Source organism: Hydra vulgaris, chromosome 09 (assembly GCF_038396675.1).
Source record: "Hydra vulgaris chromosome 09, alternate assembly HydraT2T_AEP".
In the NCBI taxonomy this organism is placed as follows: Eukaryota; Metazoa; Cnidaria; class Hydrozoa; order Anthoathecata; family Hydridae; genus Hydra; species Hydra vulgaris.
Genome location: NC_088928.1, coordinates 53,105,001 through 53,129,000, shown reverse-complemented (window position 1 = coordinate 53,129,000; position 24,000 = coordinate 53,105,001). Strand labels below are relative to the sequence as shown.

At 27.2% G+C, this 24,000-nt stretch overlaps 1 protein-coding gene across 3 annotated transcripts in view; it reads left to right on the top strand.

The window, feature by feature from the left end:
- LOC105846762 (ephrin type-A receptor 3) overlaps positions 1 to 24,000 on the top strand; it is a 137,028-nt gene that overhangs the window by 81,992 nt on the left and 31,036 nt on the right. For all 3 annotated transcript variants that reach the window (XM_065806043.1, XM_065806045.1, XM_065806044.1), the window contains exons 12-16: positions 7,066 to 7,289; positions 7,435 to 7,491; positions 13,621 to 13,720; positions 15,704 to 15,748; positions 17,571 to 17,712. In XM_065806043.1, the coding sequence (XP_065662115.1) occupies positions 7,066 to 7,289; positions 7,435 to 7,491; positions 13,621 to 13,720; positions 15,704 to 15,748; positions 17,571 to 17,712 (568 nt within the window). The remainder of the gene's footprint in view (positions 1 to 7,065; positions 7,290 to 7,434; positions 7,492 to 13,620; positions 13,721 to 15,703; positions 15,749 to 17,570; positions 17,713 to 24,000) is intronic.

Below are 24,000 nucleotides of genomic sequence, written 5' to 3'. Positions count from 1 at the left end.
AAAATACCACTCTATTTTATTAGCAGCACTGTATTTTAATGTCATAATAAGAAGTGTCAATATCAAACTTTATGAACACTTTTTGAATTATCTGGTTTATTGTAACAATTTGTGTTTTTTTAATCGCTTATATTTTATTAGTCTAGTACAGACAGTCAAAGTAGACTTCCTAGGAACAAAAGAAAGAAAGGTGTCACTAATAGTCACGTGTATAAAAGAAATTAGAAATTAAAAGAAAGTTAAAAAGCTAAGTTGTTAGGAAAAGAGCATAAAATTGTTGAAAAAGTTGTTTTTACCAAACAGGTAGTTACAACAGGTAAGTGTTGTATTTTGTTTAGTTTTTAAATAAAACTAAAGTTTATCTTGTAAAGGTTTTCTAACCTTACTTTTTTACTGCAGTTGCAAATCAAATTGTTTGGATAAAATTTCAACAAAAAAATTGCAAAAGAAAAAATTATGAATAGTTTCTACAATATTTCTTTGAAAATGAATTTACATTTACAATGGATAATAGAGTTACAATCTTTAAGTCATAAAAGTGTGAAGACTGAAACACCTTAACTTTTGAAAAAGCCAAAATCAATGACATTGAAATACCATTTACTCCTTGATGGATTGAGAAATGTTGTTTGTAAGAATTGTTTTGTACTCGCTTATGGTATTTCGAAAAAAAAGAATCAAAAGGCTTGCTGAACCGCTACTAATGAATCTTTTCCTACACATGATTCTCACTACCTTGGGAAAATAATAAAATATTTTGGTGCTGGTCTTTCAGTAAAAAATTTTTTGTACAAAGTGTATAAAACAAAATATCCTGATAACTGTAACTTTTCTAATTAATTTTTTTTTGAATTCTTATAATGAAAATTTTAATTTGAGATTTGTAAGGAAAGTGAAGGAAAATTTTTAAAAATCTCTTAAATTAGTCAAGGAGATATGCTCTACAGATGACTTAGTTGCATATTTATCGACTCTATGGTTCATGTGAATGTATTGCTACCAACCATCCCCATACAGAATTTGTACTATTTCCGTCAATTAACTGTCGATACTTTTGGTATTCATGATATCAAATTAGAAAGTATGGTATGCTACACTTATTGCAAGTTTGATGGGCACCAAGATCCAAACGATGTTTGCAGTTTCATACATGATTATTTACAGAATTTTGTTAATCCAAGTGTGAAGAAATCATATGTTTTTGCTGATAACTGTGGTGGCCAGAACAAAAACCACACAATTCTGCACTTTTTATGGCCTTGGTAGAATTAGGAAAGTTTGACAAGATAATAATAAATTTTCGTATAAGAGGTCACAGTTGCATGCCCTTCAATAGAGATTTTGGATTAATTAGGAAAACTCTACAACGCACTGAAAGATTTTAGACCTTATCTCAATATAAATCTCTGATTCTTCAATCATCAAAGTGCCATAAATTTAATTTACAGGAAGTTAATATAAGCAATATCATTGGTTATAAACAATGGTGGTCTAATTACTATAAAATAATTAATAATTATAAATACTCATTATTATTAATTGCTATAATAATAATTACTACAAAAAACTTTTTGTTATGACTCATGGTAGGTCAGCAAACATGGTAGGTCAACTACTTCTAAAATGAAATTTGAAAGATGAAAGATATTTGAAAAACAAATAAATTTATAATTGCAGAATTTTTGCTTTTTTGGTAATCTATTTTGAAACTTCCAACTATACATAGTAATATAGAAGAAGGCTAAAGAGTTGTTTTAACTCAGTAGCCCTAATTAAAATTATATCAAATAACTTTTCTTGTTTTAAAATTAGAACTTTATTCCTAATTCTTAATATTTTGTATTTACTTTTGTTTCTTTATTAAAACATATTTCATTTGTACAACTTTTTATCTATTACTTACCTAATAGTTTGACTTAAATGCAAAAATCATGTTAACTGGAAAGAAAAAACATGTTCCAAATCAAAATTGTATTTTTAAGGGACCAATAATAAATTTGACCTTTTTTTTAGCACTCAATATATAAGACACTATACTATAAACTAAAAACAATCATCATTAAATTGAAACATTCTTTGAAAATATAATATATATATATATATATATATATAAAATATATTTTTTTTAGTTTCTAAAAAAAAATTTTTTCGACATGTCCACTTTTTCAAGTGAGCAATTCAATTAATGCTCTGCTTTAATTTATTTGTTCACAACATGTTTTTTTTAATTGCTTTAGTGTGCTTTTTTCTAATAACTTGTTTGACTTTATTTAAATAATGGTTACTTTAGTTAAATAATGGTCAAGAAAAAAGTGCTGTGATTTGTCTATGAATTATTTGAATTTGTGAAGAAAATCAGTTTTTTAAATATTTGTTATGCAAAAGTTTTGTAAATTGATTGGTATATAAAGTCTCCATTATCTTATACTTTTATTTTATTAAAAACCAGCCTGGATTTTTCCTTATGACAACCAACCTGGATCTTTCTCTTTATTAAAAACCAACTTGGATCTTTCCTTATGACAACCAACCTGGATCTTTCCTTATTAAAAACCAACATGGATCATTCCTAATGGCAACCAACCTGGATCTTTCCTTATTAAAAACCAACCTTAATCTTTCCTTATGATAAATTAGAAAAAAAACTTTTTTTTTTTTATAGTTGCTTATAAAACATATTCTGGTTAAGAAAATGTTTGATTGTAACTGAAAAAAGTTTTCCAGTTTAAAACTTTTTTTTTTTTTTTTACAAAAAAAACAAAACAAATTTAAAAAATTGTTGTTTTTTTTTGGTTAAAGTATTAATATATTTAAAAAATGTTTGAATTAAAAGATTAAGTTAGATAACAGCAATGTAGTTAAAAAAATACTTAACAATATAAACAATTTTTGATCAGTAAACAAAATTAAAAAAATGAAATTTATAATAATATTTCCACATTATATGTATAATAATATTACACTAATAATATAATTTGTAATAATATTAAAACTAAACATTTTTTTTTGGAACACTAGCCATTTTTATTTATAAATATTTGCATTATCCTGTTAGTTTAGAGGAAATCTGTGTACATAGGGCCACCTTGTAAAGGCTCCGCCTTTGGATCAATATTAAGTCTAATGATTGATAAAATTGATTGTTATATTTTTATCTAAAATAAAGTTTTGCAAGAGGTAGTTGAAGCAAAAAGAATTGAAAATCCTCATCCTCGAGACAGAGAAGGCCACTACAGTTAAGGAGGATACTATATTGTGGTTACAATCCTCTTTAAACTCTTTAACTCCGAAACATAAACCTTGATGAACAAGGCTTCTTTGCGGAGAGACAAGTTTGAGTGCAGAACTATAAGGGACATGGTGGGGATCAGGAACTTCTTGTTTATGAGGTAAATGCTCTCCTACTACACCTCTACCACATTAGTTTAAATACCTTAATATCATTGTCTTATATCTAAGGCATTAGCCAGTAAAATATTATTAGTAAGAAATGAACCATATTTTGTGTTCTTTGATTAATAAAATATTTGTAGTTCCAAATGTCAATATGATTTCTTAGTATAGTCAAAATCATAACTTTTGTTTAAACAAAATAGTTGGTATCTTTTTGAAATATAACTTTTTTTTTAACTTTTTCTTTTAAACCTAAGAAAAACGATTTTTTTTAAAGTTATTTTTCTTATGTTTTACAATGGTTTATAAACTGGATGTATATTATTAGCAGTACTACTTTGCATTTTTATACATATACAATCTTGTATCATAATTGTCCTTCTGTATTTGATTTTCTTTAAAATAAACTGCTAAATACTTAAAAGGGAATAATAATATAAACATTAAAAATCATTAGAGTATTAGAATTCAACTAAGATATAAAAAGTACAGAGAAAAAAAGTTTTAAACTGAATAACTTTTTTCAGTTACAATCAAACACTTTCTAAACCAGAATATGTTTTATAAGTAACTATAAAAAATAAAAAGTTTTTTTTCTAATTTATCATAAGGAAAGATTAAGGTTGGTTTTTAATAAGGAAAGATCCAGGTTGGTTGTCATTAAGAATGATCCATATTGGTTTTTAATAAGGAAAGATCCAGGTTGGTTATCATAAGGAAAGATCCAAGTTGGTTTTTAATAAAGAGAAAGATCCAGGTTGGTTGTCATAAGGCAAAGATCCAGGTTGATTTTTAATAAAATAAAAGTATAAGATAATGGAGACTTTATATACCAATCAATTTTTAGAACTTTTGCATAACAAATATTCAAAAAACTGATTTTCTTCACAAATTCAAATAATTCATAGACAAATCACAGCACTTTTTTCTTGTTAAAAGCAACCAATTAAAAAAGAAATTGCATTAAAAATAGAAATAAATATGTAGTAGTTTATACACTAAACATATTTTAATGATTAAATTATTGTTGGAAGCGAAGATGTTTTCAAACATCTTCGCTTTCAACAAGGCTGCAAGCAGCCACTAATTAAATTTGGAAGTTACTGAAAGGAAAAAGATAAAGATTGTAGAGCAAGATAACGATTGACAGACGACTTAAAGGATTGCAAATTATATGAATCAGGAAAGCAAGATAAAGGAAGATAAATAAATTCAAACAAGTTATTAGAAAAAAGCACACTAAAGCAACAAAAAAAAAAAAACTTATTAAAAAAAACATGTAGTTAACAAATAAATCAAAAGCATTAATTGAATCGCTAACTTGAAAAAGTGGACAAAATTTTTTTTTTTAGAAACTAAAAAAATTATATTTTATATATATATATATATATATATTTTATATATATATATATATATATATATATATATATATATATATATATATATATATATATATATATATTTATATACATATATATATATATATATATATATATATATATATATATATATATATATATATATATATATATATATATATGTATATATATATATATATATATATATATATATATATATATATATATATATATATATATAAATATATATATATTTATATATATTTATCTGATTCGTCTAACTACCGTCCCAAAAGTCTTCTTCCTATCATAAGCAAGGTTTTTGAATCTTTAATTAACAAACACTTAATTTCTCATCTTGAATCTAATAACTTACTTTCTGACCATCAATATGTATTTTGATCTTCTCGTTCTACAGCTGATTTGCTAACAGTAATAACTGACAGGTTTTATCGTGCATTAGATGAAGGTGGAGAGGTTAAGGACATCGCTCTTGACATTTCAAAAGCTTTTGATAAAGTTTGGCATGCTGGTCTTCTCCATAAGCTTTCTTCTTATGGTGTATCCGGCAACATCTTTAAGATCATTGAATCCTTCCTTTCCAATCGTAGCATAAAAGTTGTCCTCGATCGACAACACTCTTCTTCTTATTCTGCAACTTCAGGGGTTACTCAAGGTTCTATCCTTGGCCCTATACTCTTTTTAATTTACATTAACGATCTTCCAGATATTTTCACATCTAAGGTGGCATTGTTTGCTGATGATACTACCATTTATTCTTGTCATGATAAGAAACCAACACCTTCTGATTGCTTGGAGGGAGCATTTGAGCTTGAAAAGGACCTCACTTCTGCTACAGCATGGGGCTCACAGTGGCTGGTGAACTTTAATTCAGATAAAACTCAATTTTTTTCAGCTAATCGTTATCGCAATAATTTAGATCTTCCTATATTTATGAACGGTGATGTACTCGATGAGTCACCTACTCTTCATCTTCTAGGATTAACTCTTTCTTCCAATCCTTTTTGGAAACCATATATTAAATCAGTTGCAAAATTAGCATCTGCTAAGTTTGCATCTCTTTATGGAGCTCATCACTTTCTTACTTCGGATTCTATTCTCTATCTCTATAAATCTCAAATCTGGCCTTGTATAGAATACTGTTGCCATATCTGGGGCGGATCTTCTAATGATGCTCTTTCTCTTTTAGGCAAGGTGCAAAAACGCATTGTAAACATAGTTAGACCTGCTCTTGCAGCCAACCTCCAACCATTATCACATCGTCGTAATGTTCCTTCTCTTTCTCTTTTCTACAAATACTATAATGGGCACAATTAATAAAGATGAAATGCAGAACCACTCTTAAGCAGATAATTTTTTTGATTTTTCTTTTTGAAATTTGTTTTTTGTTTTAAAAAACAAATAAATTAATAAACGGGTAGATATAATTAAAAAAGAAAAAAATGATAGAAAGATTATATCCAAAGAAAATTTGGAAAAAAAAAGTAAAAAGATTATAAAAGAATAGAAAAGCAAATAAATAAAGATAAAAAAAAGAAATTACTATTGTATTTTATTACTTTTACATAAGTTTTACATAAGATTTTATTATTTTAAAATCTTGATTTACATAAAATTTACATTGAATTTATTTTAAGAAAAGGTGATTCAAATTAAATTAAAAAAAAAGAAAAATTTTCTTTACTTTGATTAATATTACTGTTATTTTGATTTAAAAAATTTTTTTTTGTCCAAAATTAGCAATATGCAGATTATGGACGCATATAAAATAGAAAAAAAGAGATTTTTTTTTGGCATTTCATCTTTATAAATAGCAAATTTTATAACTACAACTTGTTCATCAAAGTTTGTATATGCAAAAAGCAATTTAATCAGTTTAAAAAATTTTTATTTTTGTGTAATTTTCAATTACATTCAATTTTTCAAGTAATATTATTAATAACTCAACTTTTTTTTTGCATTTTATTAATCAAAATTGAATTTTGCACAATATAGTGTAAGTAGTTTTTAACTTGTACTTTGTTTTGTAATTTTAGTTTATTTTTTCTTAATTTTATAATGATAGAATTCAATTCCTTATTAATTTTATAATGATAGAATTCAAATCCTTATTAATTTTATAATAATAGATTTCAATTCCTTATTAATTTTATAATGATAGAATTCAATTCCTTATTAATTTTATAATGATAGATTTCAATTCCTTATTAATTTTATAATGATAGATTTCAATTAGTGTTATTTTTAAAATAAAAAAATTTATTTAAAAAGCAAAATATACTTTAATATTTAGACCCTTATCCTGGACCAATAAACCAAACATCTAACTTTGTGTTATACTATGTGAAGATGTTGGATAGTAATTCTACACGTCCATTTTACAATGTTACAGTATCATGGAATCCAACTCAACCTTTAGTCCCAATAGCAATGTATAAAATTGCATACGGACTGTTTTCAAACTGGTCAAGTAGATCTATACCTCGCGAGCAATATACTATTATCACACTTTCAAATGTAGTTTAACTTTCTTTTTTATTTTCTTTGCTTTTCCTTTATTACAAGAGATTACAAATATTATGATTTGAATTAATATTTCTATTTTTATTCAACTTTCAAACTTTGATTTTTTCAAATTTGTTAATTGTTTTTTTTTTTTTAGTTTACTTTATCTTATTGTTTCACTAATTTAACTCCTGGATACATTTTTGCTTATCATGTAAGTGTAATATATAATAATTTTTGTAATTTAAGTGAAAAATCATTATTTATTATGTAGTGAAACATATTATTTTATTATGTAAACCATATTTTGTTTTATTATGCAAGTTAAACTAAATATATTTAATTGAGTATTGCTGTGTTTAAACAGCAGTAACAATTGTACTTACACGTCAAAGATGAAAAATTATCCTTGTTTTAAAATTTAAGTTTTTTTTATATTATTAAAGCGATAGATTTTTTTTAACATCTTCACTTCCAACAAGGCTGCAAGCAAACACTTTTAGAGTTATAATTTACTGGAAGAGAAAAGATGAAGTTTATTGAGCAAGGTAAGGATTTAGAGACAACTTAAAATATTGCAATTATATGAATCAGGAAACAAGATGAAGGAAGCAAGTTCCAAAGGAACAACGTTCAAGGAAAAAACTAGTCAAATAAGAATTTTTCGAGTACTTTTCGGAGGAACAGTCACAGTAAGAGGATGAGACTTAATTTAATGATGAGTAACACAAGGATGAATTTTAGTAGATATGAAGAAGAGTGTTGTCTGTCGAGGAAAAATTTTATACTACAATTGGAAAGAAAATATTCAATAATCTTGAAGATATTACCAAATACACCATAAGAAGAAAGTTTATGGAGAAGACCAGAAAGTCAAAATTTTATGAAAAGCTTTAAAAATATCAAGTGCGATAGCCTTAACATCTCCACCTCTATTTAATGCACGAAAAAACCTATTGGTTATTACTGTTAGCAAATCGTCTGTGGAACAAGAAAATCGAAATCCATATTAATGATCAGAAAGTAAGTTATTTGATTCAAGATAAGAGAATAAGTGTTTGTTAATTAAAGATTCAAAAACCTTGCTTATGATAGGAAGAAGACTAATGGGACGGTAGTTAACAAGTCAGATTGCTTTCCAGAATTTTTGGAAATAGGAATAACAGATGCCGCTTTCTAGCATGCCAAAAAACAAGACTGTGATAAGCACTTGTTAAATAGTTTTGAAAGTATGGATGACAGCTCCAGGGAACACTTCTGCAAGACTATAACAGTTATGTTGTCCGGACCACGGACAACATACCTGTAGACAAGCTGTAGAAGAGTTTAAGCAGGCAATCACTTTTGATACAGAAGCTGGAGTGATATAAATGTTAAGCAATGGATCAACCTGTTTGACAGCTATATCAGGTAGAATGCAACTAGTGGAATCAAGAGATGATATTGATGAAAAGTTCTTAAAAAATAATTCAGCTTTGTCTTAAGATGAGGTTACAAAGTCAGAACCATACAAGAGAGGTGGAATTGCCCTTATTATTGATACTGTTAAAGATTCTCCAAAAGTCATAAGACCATAATTTTTGTGATGAAATACGAGATTTTATGACCTGAGAATAACCGGCTTTGGTGATAGATAAAACCTTTTTACAATTGCTTCTAACAATAGTAAACAGACATCTGTTTTCAAGAGAATCGTTTTGCAGATAGATATTAAAGTAATGATTTTGATTGGAAATTGCAGCAGCGTTGTGAGGGAAACCATGAAGAAGAGCAAGGCTTGACTTGGAATTGTCGAGTGAAAATAAAAGCTTCCAGATAACCTGAATCCAAGAAGATATTTAGGAAGCACATTTGTCAGCAGGAAGACAAAATATTTTCACCCAAGGGCCTTCACGAAGAAAATTACAGAAAGAATCCCAGCCAACCTTTAGGAAGTTGTAGGAGGTACAATGAAAGGGGGATTCTGGTGATGAAGAAAAATGATATAACAGTTTTAGAGAGATCAAACCATGATCAGAAGCACCTAAGCACCTAATGTGGAGAAACTGAGCACTGACTAGGATCAAAAACAAGACATAAATCGAGTAGAGAAGGTAAATGATTCGGGTTGTCTGGAAAGCGAGTTGGAAAGTTGACTATTTGAGCTAGAGAAAGGCTAAAGTTGAGGGCTTTAATGCCAGCAGAGTCACTGACACCAGAGCCAAGTCATTTAGTATAATGAGCATTTAAGTCACCAACAACAACGATATTGGCTGATGGAAAAAGAGAGAGGGCTTGATCAATATGATCAGAAATAACATCAAAAAGAGTGCAGTCTTGGGATGAAGGAGAGCGATATAGAACAAAGAGAAAAACGAAAGAGTGAAGTGGTGCTAAACAAAAGCACATAAAAGAATAGTCTGTGGATTCAAACCTAGTTTTGCTACAAATGAGGGAAGTCTTATGTATGTAAATGCCCAGGCCAAGCATGGAGTCTTAACAAATTAAAGGAAGATAACTGTTAACTCTAAGATCACAAGATGAGATAGCAGAACTCAAATTAGTCTCACAAAAAGCGAGTAGGTCTGCTGAACTTTGCAAGAGATAAGACTCGATAGAAAAAAAAGTTACTTCGAAGACCACGAAATATTAGAGAATGATAGGTTTAGAGAACTTGGTGATGACGATGGTTTTTTGTGTTTTTGTACTTTTTGTAGTCATTTTTAAATTTGTTAAAGAACTTGACTCAAAGCATAGATAGTACTCAGTACACTATTTAATAGTCCAAGCAGTTGCCTCATTACTAATAATAAACCCTAAGCCATGACAAAGAGCTCCAAATGCGGTCTCAACAATGCACGCCAAAAGTATGAACATGGACACCATCCATACGCAACATGACTCTGTTAATTCTCTGATATTTTACAGCTGTTGGTGGAATCAGCCTCTCTGAGAGCTACCACAGAGTGCGGGAAACCTGACTACCAGCTGGCTTTTGAACCATAAAACTGAGTTTTAGAGCTGTACTCTTATTAGGAGATAATAGAATTAGTCTATTGGTCATAAAAGATACTCTTTTTATCATTTGAAAACTCAATTTATGTAAAAATTGTCGAAAATCATGATATACTTATGAGAATCTTAAAAATTATCGAAGTAAAAAAATGATATTTTTACAAGCTTTTAATGTTTTTTAATTCTAAAGTTAAAAAGTTTTTATTTTTTTTTACAACTTTTAATTTGAAATATGTTGAAGAAGCAGTTATTAGGAAAATTGCCACTGTTTAAATGTCACCGAATTCGACCTTGTTACATTCAGTGACATTTAAATTCGACCAAGTTCAAACCAAAGCTGACTATCTAAACTTCTTGAAAAAACATAAAATAAAAACTTAAAACAGTTGTGGATGTCTCAAAAACCAGTTTTATTGCACCAAACAACATTAAAATTAAAACAATAAAATTAAATTTTAAATTTTGCCTTTGACCTTATAATTATGGTAAAGAAAGCTAAGAGAACAAAGTTTCAAAAAAATAAATTCAAGGGGTGGAGTTGTTATGAAACCAAAAAGGCATCATAGCATTCTCTGACGAATTCCAGTCAGCCTTAAGTTATAGTGCAATAAAGCGCAATGAAAGGGTCAATCTGACAATAAAAGATCTGATGACGGTGTTGCATGCAACTGAATCAGGATATTTTAAAACTTGTAAAACATTTTTTTTTACTGTGATGAAGCGTATTCAAAGCAAATGCTTAGTAAAAAAGACTAAAAAATGCTAGTATTGGTAAAAATTTATGAACTATTGATACAATAGGTCTCTTAGCATACAAACTGCCCAAAATTTTTTACAACTGTGTCTGACACAAAATGATGATCCAAAAGAGCAGTTTGAAAGAGATAAAAATGAACAATCAATATTTTTTTTCAAAAGGTAGACAACAGTAGAAGTGAACTATTTAAGCTTTATATAATTAAGCTATCTAAAGTATCTCTAAATTCAAAAGAGAGATATTTCTCTTAATGAGGCAATTTTCCTGTCTCATTAAAAAGGGTCTATTAATGAGGCAGGAATTACACTTGAGTGGTTTAATTGTCAAGCAGTGGATTAACATGTTTTGTTGAAATGTCTAACAGTGGACTAACTTGTTTCTTTGAAATTCTAACAGTGGGTTAACTATTTTTCTTTGAAATATCGAACGGTGGATAACTTTTTTTTTTGAAATGACGGAAATAGAACAGTCTTTAGATTATGTGAATATAATAGTATTCATTATAGTATGGTCATAATAAATCAATTAGAGAAAAAGTTCTTTGCAATTAGCTCCATCTTATATTTGGGTAGGTAACAAGACTAGAGCTATCCAAGATAGAATGTTAGACTTGTCTTTGTTGATGAGAGTTTCAAAGTCTCTAAAAAGTAGCTTCTGAGATAAAATACAAGATATATGATATATGATATAAAATACAAGATATATGATATATGATATAAAATACAAGTAATATGACAGTAATGAGAGTATGAGAGTAATGGGATAACTGATAATCTCAGATAACTTTTGACAATTTTTGCATAAATTTTTTGCTAATGATAAAAAGATGCTTCAGTGAGTTTTTCTTATGAAGAGAAATGATTGCTATGAAGAGAAATGATTGCTATAAAGAAAAATGGTTGCTTTGAAGAGAGATGATTGCTATGAAGAGAAATGATTGCTATTAGAATCATCAGTTGCACACAAAATACAACCAGAGTAAGTCTCAACTTGAAATTTAGAAGTATGAATAACAGCTTCAATGTTTGCCTAAATCCAGGACATTTTAGGAGATAATTTTTTGCAGAAAGGAAAAAAAAATTAAGTTAAAAACCATCACAATGAAAATCACAAAAAGAATTCCAGTCAGCCTTAAGGTAGTGAATGAAAATTTACTTAAAAGACCATGAATATATATAATTGATAGGTTGAAAGATTTTGATTGTAATGCTGTTGTTATTTTTTTTATTAACACTTTTCGGCACTATTCATTATTACAAATAAGCTATGCTGTTGCTCCATTTCTACTAATCAAGAAAAAGGTGAGTATGCTACACCTTTATTCCATGTTAACTTGTTAAAATTGAAATCTCTGATTAAGCACATACCATTAAACATTTTGTTCTGGACTGCATCTGGCGCCAAAAATAATGATACTAACAATGCTTGTTCAAGGTTTAAGGGTGTAATAGAATCATCACTTTGCTTAGGAAGAGGTCTTTAAATAAACCTAAGAAAATAATCTCTTTGTCTAATTTTACAGTACACCATATTTGCTTAACAGCTTTACAGTTTAACTGATGGATATTAACTTCAAACAATTTTATTTTGTCATTTACATAGATTGCAATACCTTCTTTGTCACTGCAGTATAGTTTTTTAGACAGGCAAGTGCATCGAACTGGTAATATTAGCCCAAGTTTCAGTTATAAAAAGTGTCTGTTAGGGCTTCAAGCAGAAATAGTTTGTTTTTCAGTGAACTAGCATTTGTGTAGTAACAGTATAAATGATTTGAATTGATTATTTGGCATATAAAAGTAACTGCTGGCTTGGTGAAGTGTACAGCCATTGATTTCAAGGGTCTTAGATACATAGATGCTGCAGGCCCTGTCACTACAGACTACAAATCAAAATAGGTTATCAAGATTGCCATGCTTTTTAAGACAACTGTTTGCCGTTTACTTTTCAATATTTAGCCTTTTAAAGTCAGCTTGTTCCGCCATTGTTCAATTAGGTCTGATTAAAACATTTGTTTTTATCAGACCTAATTGAACACTGGAGGTGTTTATTTTTGGAAAAATTCAATGCTGCGGCTAATACTGTATTACTCTTCTGGCAATGAATCTGTTTGTTAAATTGTTGGTTGAACTGAATCTGGGCTTTACTCTACGAGTTGATACAATCTTTGCATTAATTTTTAAACATGATATTATTTTTTCACTTTTTCAGTTGTTATGGATTCATTGGCAACCTGGTGTGAAGTATCTGAAGGAAACATGCCTATAAATATGATTTTTTTAGCTTTGTTTTCAGTTGTTTTAGCATTTTCAGATATTGCACTAATAAGGGTTGTGTTAGCTTTGGATCCTTATTTAGCTAGGGCTGCTCCAAAGTTGCTCTATTTTGAAATCTTACTATTAGTGCCTTTAAAAAAATGATACATATATATATATATATATATATGTATGTTTTATATATATATATATATATATATATATATATATATATATTATATATATATATATATATATATATATATATATATATATATATATATATATATATATATATATATATATATATATACATTTATATATCATGCATATTTTTTAGATTGGTATGGGTACGATTTCTTTAATAAATACATTTACGCCAGCAAATTCTGATAAATATTCGACAATATATTTGCCTGAACTTTATGTTCCAACACAACGTAAGTTATTAATTTAAAAATTAAAATAATTACAAACAAGATTTACAAACATTTTATCAAGGTCATATGAAATAATTAAGAATTTTAATTAATTTAATTTTTAGAGAAAAGAGAAATTTTGATTTAAGAAGTTGTAGATAATTTTGATAATTTTTCTGATTATTATGATATATATATATATATGTATTGAGTTATATACTAATTATATATAACATTTTGCTAATTTTTAAAGAAACTGTTTTTAATTGAAAGAAAATGTATTTTGTTCTACACTTACATATGGAAAATTGAAAATCAAATTAATGGGTAATTAAAATAATACTTAATGAAAAAAAGAAACCTATGGTAACAATTAAAAAAAGCAGATAATAATAACAATTGAAAAAATAATTAATATAAAATATTTTTATTTTTGTGGTTATGTTAAGTTATTGAGAGGTTGTGGAGGTTGAATTGAGTATTAAAGATCAATGTGTTAAAATAATAAAATAAATATGGATGATCAAGATAAGCCATCTATTTATAAATAACTTAACTTCGCATAGTTCTGCTCAAATTTAGAGGAAATTTTTAGTTGTTGAAACCTACTTGAAATCTTTCTAGGAATTAGGCACTCACAAATATCATTAACAAAAGTATGTCTTGTTAATCTTGTTAAGGAATCTTGTTAGCAGAAAAATACAAATACTGTTCAAAATTGCAATTCATAAAAAAGATAAAATATGCAGTTATTAGTTATACAGCTAATTGCTTCAAATTTAAGCTATTTATTATAATTGTAATTTATTTCTATACTAACAATAATTAAACTAATTAACACAATAGTGAGATAACCACGCTTACATTGTCACTACGATGATGATGATGATCATGATGATGATAATGATGATGATAATGATGATGATAATGATGATGATAATGATGATGATAATGATGATGATAATGATGATGATTGTAACCACACTTACATTATCCAAAATTGCCTTATCTAATTTTAAATTCTTTATGAAGCGATTAAAAAAACTTATCAAAATTGATTTAAATAAGCAATGTAAACATAGATGAACTTGCTTTTGCAGCCAACCTTCAATGATTGTCTTATTGTCATAATATTGGATCTTTTTCTTTTTCCTATAAATACTATAATAGGTGCTGCTGTAAAGAACTAGTGTCTCTTGTGTTATTTACTAAAATTCATTCTCCTATACAATTCATTCTATTAAGTGTCATCCTTTTACTGCTCACTTTTCCTAAGTGCTTCAAAAAAACTTTTTAATCTAGTTTTTTTCCTCAATCATCAGTTCTTTAGAATTCGTTCACTTCATCTTGTTTTTCATATGATTTTATATAATTTGCAATCTTTTAAGTCGTCTGTTAATTGTTATCTTCTTTAAACTTCATCCTTCGTCTTCCAGTAACTTTCAACTCTAATAGTGGTTGCTTGCAGCATTGTTAGAAGTGAAGATGTTTAGGGGGAAAAAAAAAAAAAAAAAGTATTCAAGAAATCCCGAGCATGCATATAGCCTTGATAAATTTGTGTCAAATTGTGTTCAACATCAGCAAAGATAAAGATAAATAAGACAAATGCATGCATAAGACAAAGTGTTAAAGTAAAACAGAATAATAAAAATAAAGTTTATGGACGCTTTATACTTTGATGCTACTAATGGTGCAACAAATTTTTTGCACTAACCTGTAACATTTGATTATTGAGGAGTTTACTAATTAATAAAAGATTAAATAGTAAATAGAATATATATAAAATATAATAACAGTAAAAGCCTATTTACTAAAATATATGTATATTTGTGTAAATGTTTCATTTAAGTGTCACTATTAATTATTTCATTAACCATTAGTTTTTATTTTTAGTTAAATCTATATAGAAGTTTTAAAGTTAAGTTAAATCTATATAGAAGTTTTAAAGTAAAGAGTACATGGATTTATTTTTTTAACAAATAAACAACAGGTGTTTTTTTTTAGCTTTGTTTACTACACAAGCATCAGTTCCGCAAGCTTCTGGAGATCGTAAGTATTTGATGATTTTTAAAGACTTTAGATGAATTAAATGTTATAAGTTTAAGATAGGATGTTTTGGAGTTTGATCAAAAAATATTTTGGACTTGAGTTGAAACTCATAAGGTGCAAATCCTTGTTTCACATATAGTAGTGTGTAGTAACGACTGAGGTTAAATGGTGCCAACATTTAAACCACTTCTTTTGAGAAACTACCATCAACAATAGTTCAGTTAAATGCTGATAATCCTTTCTTGATTTCCCATCCTATAATTAAATAAATTCGGTTTTACTTATTATGTTCTTTTAAAACTGATTAAATAAAAACAATGCCTACCAAAACTACTTAATCTTTTTGTAGATTTCTATTTCTGTTGAACTGTTCAGCCTCAAGTCCTTGATCATTTTCTATGATATTTCTGTTGAACTGTTCAGCCTCAAGTCCTTGATCATTTTCTATTATATTTCTGTTGAACTGTTCAGCCTCAAGTCCTTGATCATTTATCAAAGCTTTTATTGGATTTTAAATCCTCTTTAGTTGAACCAGACATTTTACTACATGAATATATCTTGTTAAGGTGGGTAGCCTGTTTTTCTAATATGTCTAAAAGCAAGAAGTAGCAGTCTCACAATCTTTTAATCCACTTTTTTATATCTCCTTAGTGTTTTCTAGTGTTTAAAATGATTGCATCAAAGCAGATACACTGTAAACATATGTATAGTCGTTAAATAATTATCCATCAAATTAAACCAAAATTGGCTTATATAAGCTATGAATTACAACTAAATTATTTTTTTTTCATAGTGTTTTCTACTAGAACCCCTTTTTTCCCTTGTTTTCTATTTGCAGATCTTTCAGCTGTTTTTTAAAACCGATACTAGAAAATATCTAGTCAAGGTTTTCTTTTTTCCCTAATGGATTTTCTTTCTAAACAAAATGTTTACATGTTTAGTTTTATTTGTTCTACTTTTATATGTTATTTCATCAATCTTTATTATTTTATACCCTAACAATAGTACCATTTTAGATTCTATTAAGGTCCTAATGTTGTGGTCATTTTATGTCAATGTAGTTCTGTAACAACCTAACTCCCTGATAGCTTTCAGCTCAGCATAATACTGCAGTTCTCTTCCTTTTTTGCACAATTCATTGTAAATGTTGAACCTTTGTTTTGACAAAAAATAATGCTTTGAGCTCTTGAAGATAACAGTGGATTATCTCTTGGAGATAACAGTGGATTATCTCTTGGAGATAACACTGGATTATCTCTTGGAGATAACACTGGATTATCTCTTGGAGATTACACTGGATTATCTCTTGGAGATGACACTGGATTATCTCTTTTTAGTTTCAAATTGAAGAGACTATTATGTTTTTGATTAAAACAAAATTTTTTCTAACAAAATTATTTATTTTTTTTAACAAAAATTATTTCTTTGTCAGGATTTTTTATATTTTGCTTATTACTAATTTTTATTAAAATTATATTTTTGTAAAAAAGTACTTTATTGAAACGCTCATAAATCAATATACCACTGCAAGTTACATCATACAATTGACATCAAATAAACACATTAACAATTTTTGTAACTTTTTGATTTAAAACAGTTTTACCTTAAAGTTAAAACCATTACATTATTTTTTTGCGCTTAAAAGTTTTGAACCACTTTAATGTAAATATTTGATGACTTTTAACGGAAAGAATATGTCAAATAATATTATTTAAATTTGGAATTAAATTATAATTTTAATGAAAAAAATTTTGGTATTTTTTGTATTTAAGTTTATTTATTTTTCGAAATGTTTATTTTTACTTATTTTCTAAATGTTTAGACAAAACATCTATTATCATTGCAGCAATATTAGCTCCAGTTTCAATTTGTTTCTTATTTGTTACTGTTGTCCTGATAACAATCTATAGAAAAAAAATTAAATCTGGAAAAAACATTTGGGACTCAGATCAATATATAATGGAGTGAGTATAGTGTATTCATACATTATAATGTATTTATCAAGTTATATTAAGTTATTTATAAAAGTTAATTGTTCAAACCGTTTTAACCTTTTAACTTTTAGCGATACTATTTTTTTTTACTTTTTTTTAACTATTTAAATCTACATCAAAATAAGTTTGAAATCTTTCGTTTGAACTGTGAAATAGACTTTATAAAAATAAACTTTGAACTGTAAATAAAAACTTTGAAATGTAAATAAAAATAAACTTTGAACTGTAAAATAGAAAATGAGTTTAAAAATTTTTGATGAATTTTTTTAAGGCTCAAAAAAAGTAACACTTTTTTAGTATTACTTGAAGTTTTTTTTCTATAAAGAGTGTTTCTTTTTAAAAGAAGAAAGTGGAAGTAAAGTAAACCCACTGTGTCATATCTATTATGTAGGGTGTCACTTTTTGTGCATTTGTGCTATTGATTGACATTCTGCTTTGTTGTACTATGACAATCAAGGATGCATCACTTCTAATATGCAGGATGTGGCTTTTTAGTTCTAGTTCTCACTTTTATTGTTACCTCACTTTTTATTATGCTTTTTTGTGATTATTACAAAGTCTTGATTTTGATTGCTTTATGTAGATGTTTTATGTTTGATTAAAAGTGATGATAGAGGAACTGAGAAGGAGATGGTTAGATTTAAGTGAAGAAAGAACATACAATCTAAAATTAGGTTATCTAAATCGCTAAAAATGAAACAAAAGCTCACTTTGTTAATCTTAACAGAGTCTTATTAAAAATGTTATAACTTTAATGTTAAAAGTTTAAATATATATGTATATATATATATATATATATATATATATATATATATATATATATATATATATATATATATATATATATATAGTATATATATAGTATATATATATATATATATATATATATATATATATATATATAAGTATATATATAGATATATATATATATATATATATATATATATATATATATATATATATATATATATATATATGTATATATATAAATATATATATATATATATATATATATATATATATATATATATACACATATACATAGAAATAAACACATGTTTTTTCTGCATACTTAACCTCACATGACATCTTTAATGTTGTCATACAGAAAATGTACTAGGACAGTAAAAAATATGTAAGGCCAGTGCCAACCTAAATCTAAAAATATAAAGTTTATAACTTTTTGTTATCAATATTTTAAAAATTCAAACAATAATGACTCATTAATTTATTTTAAACGTTATTGTTTGTTTCTGAAGGTTTGTTTTTCAGTTTGGTTTGAGATTTAATGCTGGCAGGGAGTTATAAGCGGTTAGGTGAGTTGGAATTAGTTGAAATTAGCATCAACAATAATATTGCCTAATATTAAGTTTTGCTTAATAAATATGTATTTTTAAGATTACAATGTAAAGAGATTTTATAATTTATTGTCTTCTGATAAAGTATATAAAAGTATAATAATAAAGTCTTATATCAGTTACTCTTTAAATATTCATGTTTAATGAGTAACTGATATACTTTTTTATTTCTGTTGGTAGGTGAAAGGTACTTTGAATGATGCTGTTTGACGTGGCTAAGGTGAAAGGCTAATGGTTGTGCAAAGAGGATAAGAATCTATTTAAATTGTTAACTGATAGCCAAGGCAGGGTTGATTATTTCACTGGCAAACCTGCTAGTGTAAAAATCATTTGTCCATCAGTGAAAAGATGGCTGTGAAAGCAACTGTTTTAGGCCACCCACACTAGCCAGCTCAGTGCCACATGAGTTTTCTAAAAGTAGCACTGTTGTACTGTTAACTTTCTGGAGAGGGCCTTGAAATACCAATCCCATATCATTAGGCTATCATTAAGTCTAAAAACAGCTGCTCAGTCAAAGAAACATCTAGTGAGCATGCTCAATCCTGAGAAATGGAATAATCACTTTCAATGTACACATTAATAACTTAAAGTATTAAGCAGTGGTCCTCAAAAATAAAACAAAAAAGTTGAATTAATTGTACTCAAGCATAAAGATAGGGAAGCTCAAACAATTGCAGGATGGCTTAGAGATAAGTTATAGAAGTTTAACCAGTGGGAATCAATTGGGATGACTGATGATTATTGTCCACACAACTTGTTTGATTACTGGCTTTGTCATGAACAATGACCTCCATGGGTTGACTTTATTTCCAAAACATAATTTTGGAGGTTTAGTCATCTCATGGAGTTTCAACAACATGAAGTTTTTCTACCACCTGACTTGTTTTTTTCTGTCGCTTCATTGAGGTGGATTCTTATGTTTATTATGGACTCTGTAGCCCAGAACATTAGAACATATTCCTACTTGCAGGGACACCATTGTTTAAGCAGGTATTTGTTCTGTATTGATAATTTTTTTGAACTATCTGCAGCTCTAAATGACTGCCCAAACTGTGCAATCTGCTTTAAAAATTACTAGTTAACATATAATTTTTTAATCCATACAAAAGGGTGGATTTGGTACTAAAATTATTTCTTTATATTTGCATGAGGCTGTTATTATTTTAAAAAAAAAATACAGATATTAAAGTATTTATGTCCATAAATTTAAGCAATTTTGACCTGCAGTTTCAAGAAATTTAACTTTGTAATATAGACTAGGGTTGTTTGCATATAAACAAAACTTACAAAAATTTCGCACTTTTATCAAAATTACGAAAGTTGTACATGCACAAATTCACCTTCACAATGCATTTTACAAAAAAAAAAAAATTCTATAATAACGCTTTACAAAAAGAAACTTGCGAAAAAAATCATTTCAAAAGAATACTTGCGAAACAGTTCCTTACAGAATGAGCATTTCTGAATGTGCGCTTACAGAAAAGACTTGCAAGCATTCATTAAACTGTTATTAAAAAAAAAAACTATTTAAATAAGAATAATGTTGATATACGATTCCTCAATAATTTATAAATATATATCTGGTATACATACATATATGTATACATACATACATGTATACAAACAAACAAACATACATACATACTAGGTATGTTACATGAAATTTTTAAATTCATCAAATTCTAGGCTGTTATATATCATTAAAAAGAGCTTCATTTCAATATTCCAAAAAAGAAAAAATTTTCAAAATCGAACCACCCTACAAAAAGTTATGACGTTTTAAGTACCAATTTTTGATATTAGGATTTGTTCAAGAAACTGTGGTCGAAATAAAGCTTTTATTAACTAAAACTATTATAACTTAATCAATTCTTATCCAAAAGTTTATATCTGGGTATCAAAAGATAGATACAAGAGTTATCTACAAATTTATAAAGGTTTCTAGATTACGAGCGCATCCGGGGGCAAGAGGGAGCACAAAACCACCATCCATACCAGCAATAAAGACTAACTATATTTATAAAAAAGAGTTCTTTTTAATGAAAATGTAAATTTTTATATACAAGATGTTTTCTAATTAGCTATCAGACCACAGTCAAATATAGAAGTTTCATCATTGTCTTTGGGTGGATGTAAGGGTGATGGTTTCAAACACCCTATTATCAAAAATGGCTCCTTTTTTTTTATAAATATTTATCTTTTTAATTAAAAAGAAATCTAGTATCAAATCAAAAATTGTATTTTACTACTTTACAACATCACTAGCAGCGCACCCTTTGTTTCAAGGGGTGTAGATAGGGAAGAGGGCATGTCTTCCCCCCCCCCCCCCTATCCTTTTACAACCTAAAAAAAATTATATTTTTAATGAGATTCGAAAAAATATTTAAATTTAATTAAAATAATAAACTTAAATATAAAAACATCTTTTACCAAAATTCAAAATACATCACACAATGCTTAGTGATAGCTGCAGATGGTTCCCCCTCTGACCTGAAAAAAAACTTTAAAAACAAAAAATGTTTTATAATATCATTTTAATTAGTTTAAGTCTTGGCTTTTAGTTAATGATTAAGATATTAAATTCCATTAATGAAACTATATTAATCATTGTTAACAATAGACACGACTTGAATGTAAGCTAGACCCGTCTATCAAAAAAAAAAAAATAAAGCGAGTAGTGGAACTACTCGCTTCATATTTTTGCAAGTTCCACTACTCGCTGTAAATTTTTTTTGTAAGTTCCACTACTCGCTGTGCATATTTTTTGCAAGTTCCACAACTCACTGTAAATTTTTTTTGCAAGTTCCACTACTCGCTGTATATATTTTTTTAAGTTCCAATACTGGCTGTACATATTTTTTGCAAGTTCCACTACTCGCTGTAATTTTTTTTGTGCAAGTTCCACTACTTGCTGTACATTTTTTTTTAAAGTTCCACTACTTGCTGCACATCATATATATATATATATATATATATATATATATATATATATATATATATATATATATATATATATATATATATAATATATATATATATATATATATATATATATAGCCAAAAATTAGTAAAATCATGTAGTAAGATAGTAAAATGCATGTCCAATTATCAAAAACTAATGGCAACATATTCACATTTGGAAAACATCAAATCGTTGGATACAATGTCAGCAACTAGCTGGAATTTTTTTATATAATAATCAACAACTTTAGAATCATTTTCTTTTCTAGTCCAGTAAGAGATAGTAATAGCCTTTCTGTATTTTTTTAAGTTTTTCTACTCTGCTTTATGCAAGACTGTCATTGCTGTATCAGAATCATATCGTTCATAATTATTATCGATATAGTATGCATTAAATATATATTATATATAGTATATATCTAATATATTCTATAATATAGTATATATTAAATATATAATATACTACAAATATAATATACTATAAATAGTATATTAAAGTTAACGTACTATAAATATATTATATATCTATATCTTTTTAGACAAGTATTACTTATATATGATATATTCTAAATACATAAAAAAGCAATATATTATATTATTATATGATATAAAGCTTTTTAAAAATGTAATATGATTGGACTGAGCAAAAAGCATGTATTATTGATTTTATATATAATAAATGTTATTTTTACATTGATACTTAATAAATGTAATATTAGTACTTATATTACAAAATCATTGTATAGAAAAATCACATAAATTTTTTGATAGTTTTTATTATTGGCTTATAAAAATGAATACTGAATATCCTTCAGTATTCCCCCACCCCTTTCTCCCTCAAACAGAAGTTGGAAAAACAAAATTTAGGTACCAAAAGTGAGTGTAAATTGGGGTATCTGCTAGTTAAAATAAATTCTTGAAACTTGGCATGTGCATAGAAAACGCATAAACTTAAAAAAAAGAATAAGATAGAAAAAAAAAAAGATCTTATCTTCAACATTTACTAAGCACAAGAAGTACAACACAGTTTTTGATATTAATTAATAACACTTTAACTTTTGTCAATATAATAAAAAAATACTCTTTGAAAAAGTCTGACTATTCTACTTTTAAAAAAACTTCTAAGTTAATATAAATTTCTTTAAAAATATGCTACAAAACACCGTCCTATGTTACTGCCTATATGCGAAGTTCTAAAAAACGTGGACCAGATTTTTAGCACAAAAATCAGTCCCATAAAATGCGCGATTTGACAAATCTAAACATACATACATACATGCATACATAAATACATACATATATATATATATATATATATATACATTTAAATTTTCCTCCCTTCGCCCCCTGTCGCTATGCTAGTGTTTATATATATTTATATATTTTTGTACCGACTTTTGGTTGCTTGTTGCTTTTGGCTTGTAGAAATGGAGATTTACTATTTATACTCCTAAAGTTTAATTTAACTTTACATGTTGTTTGGTTGTTGTCAGTTCTTACTAAATCTTGCACTTAATTTTTTATTTTACCTTTCAGATTAGCAACAGCTCTGAAACTTTCAGCGCTTGTATAGTCCTGGTGAGCTTCTATGTTGAAAATTTTTTTTTGTTTCTAGTAGCAAAGACCCGGGGAAGGGCCGTAAGAACTTGCCCATTATTTTGGTACAAAATCTTGCAATTTATTTTTTACCATCCTCCAAAAAAGATTGAGCTTTAAAATTTTCAACAGTGGTATAACTTTGCCTTCAATGAGGCACAACCATTATTTTTTTTTAGTTATGTAACTTTGATTACTGATATCTTTAGAACTACAAATCAAACAAAACTGATATTTTTAGACTTTCAATTTTCTGAAATGTATAAAATGTAATGACAGTTATATTGGAGAAACTTCTAGACATTTAACTAATAGAACAATTAAAAACTTGTGTAATTGTAAT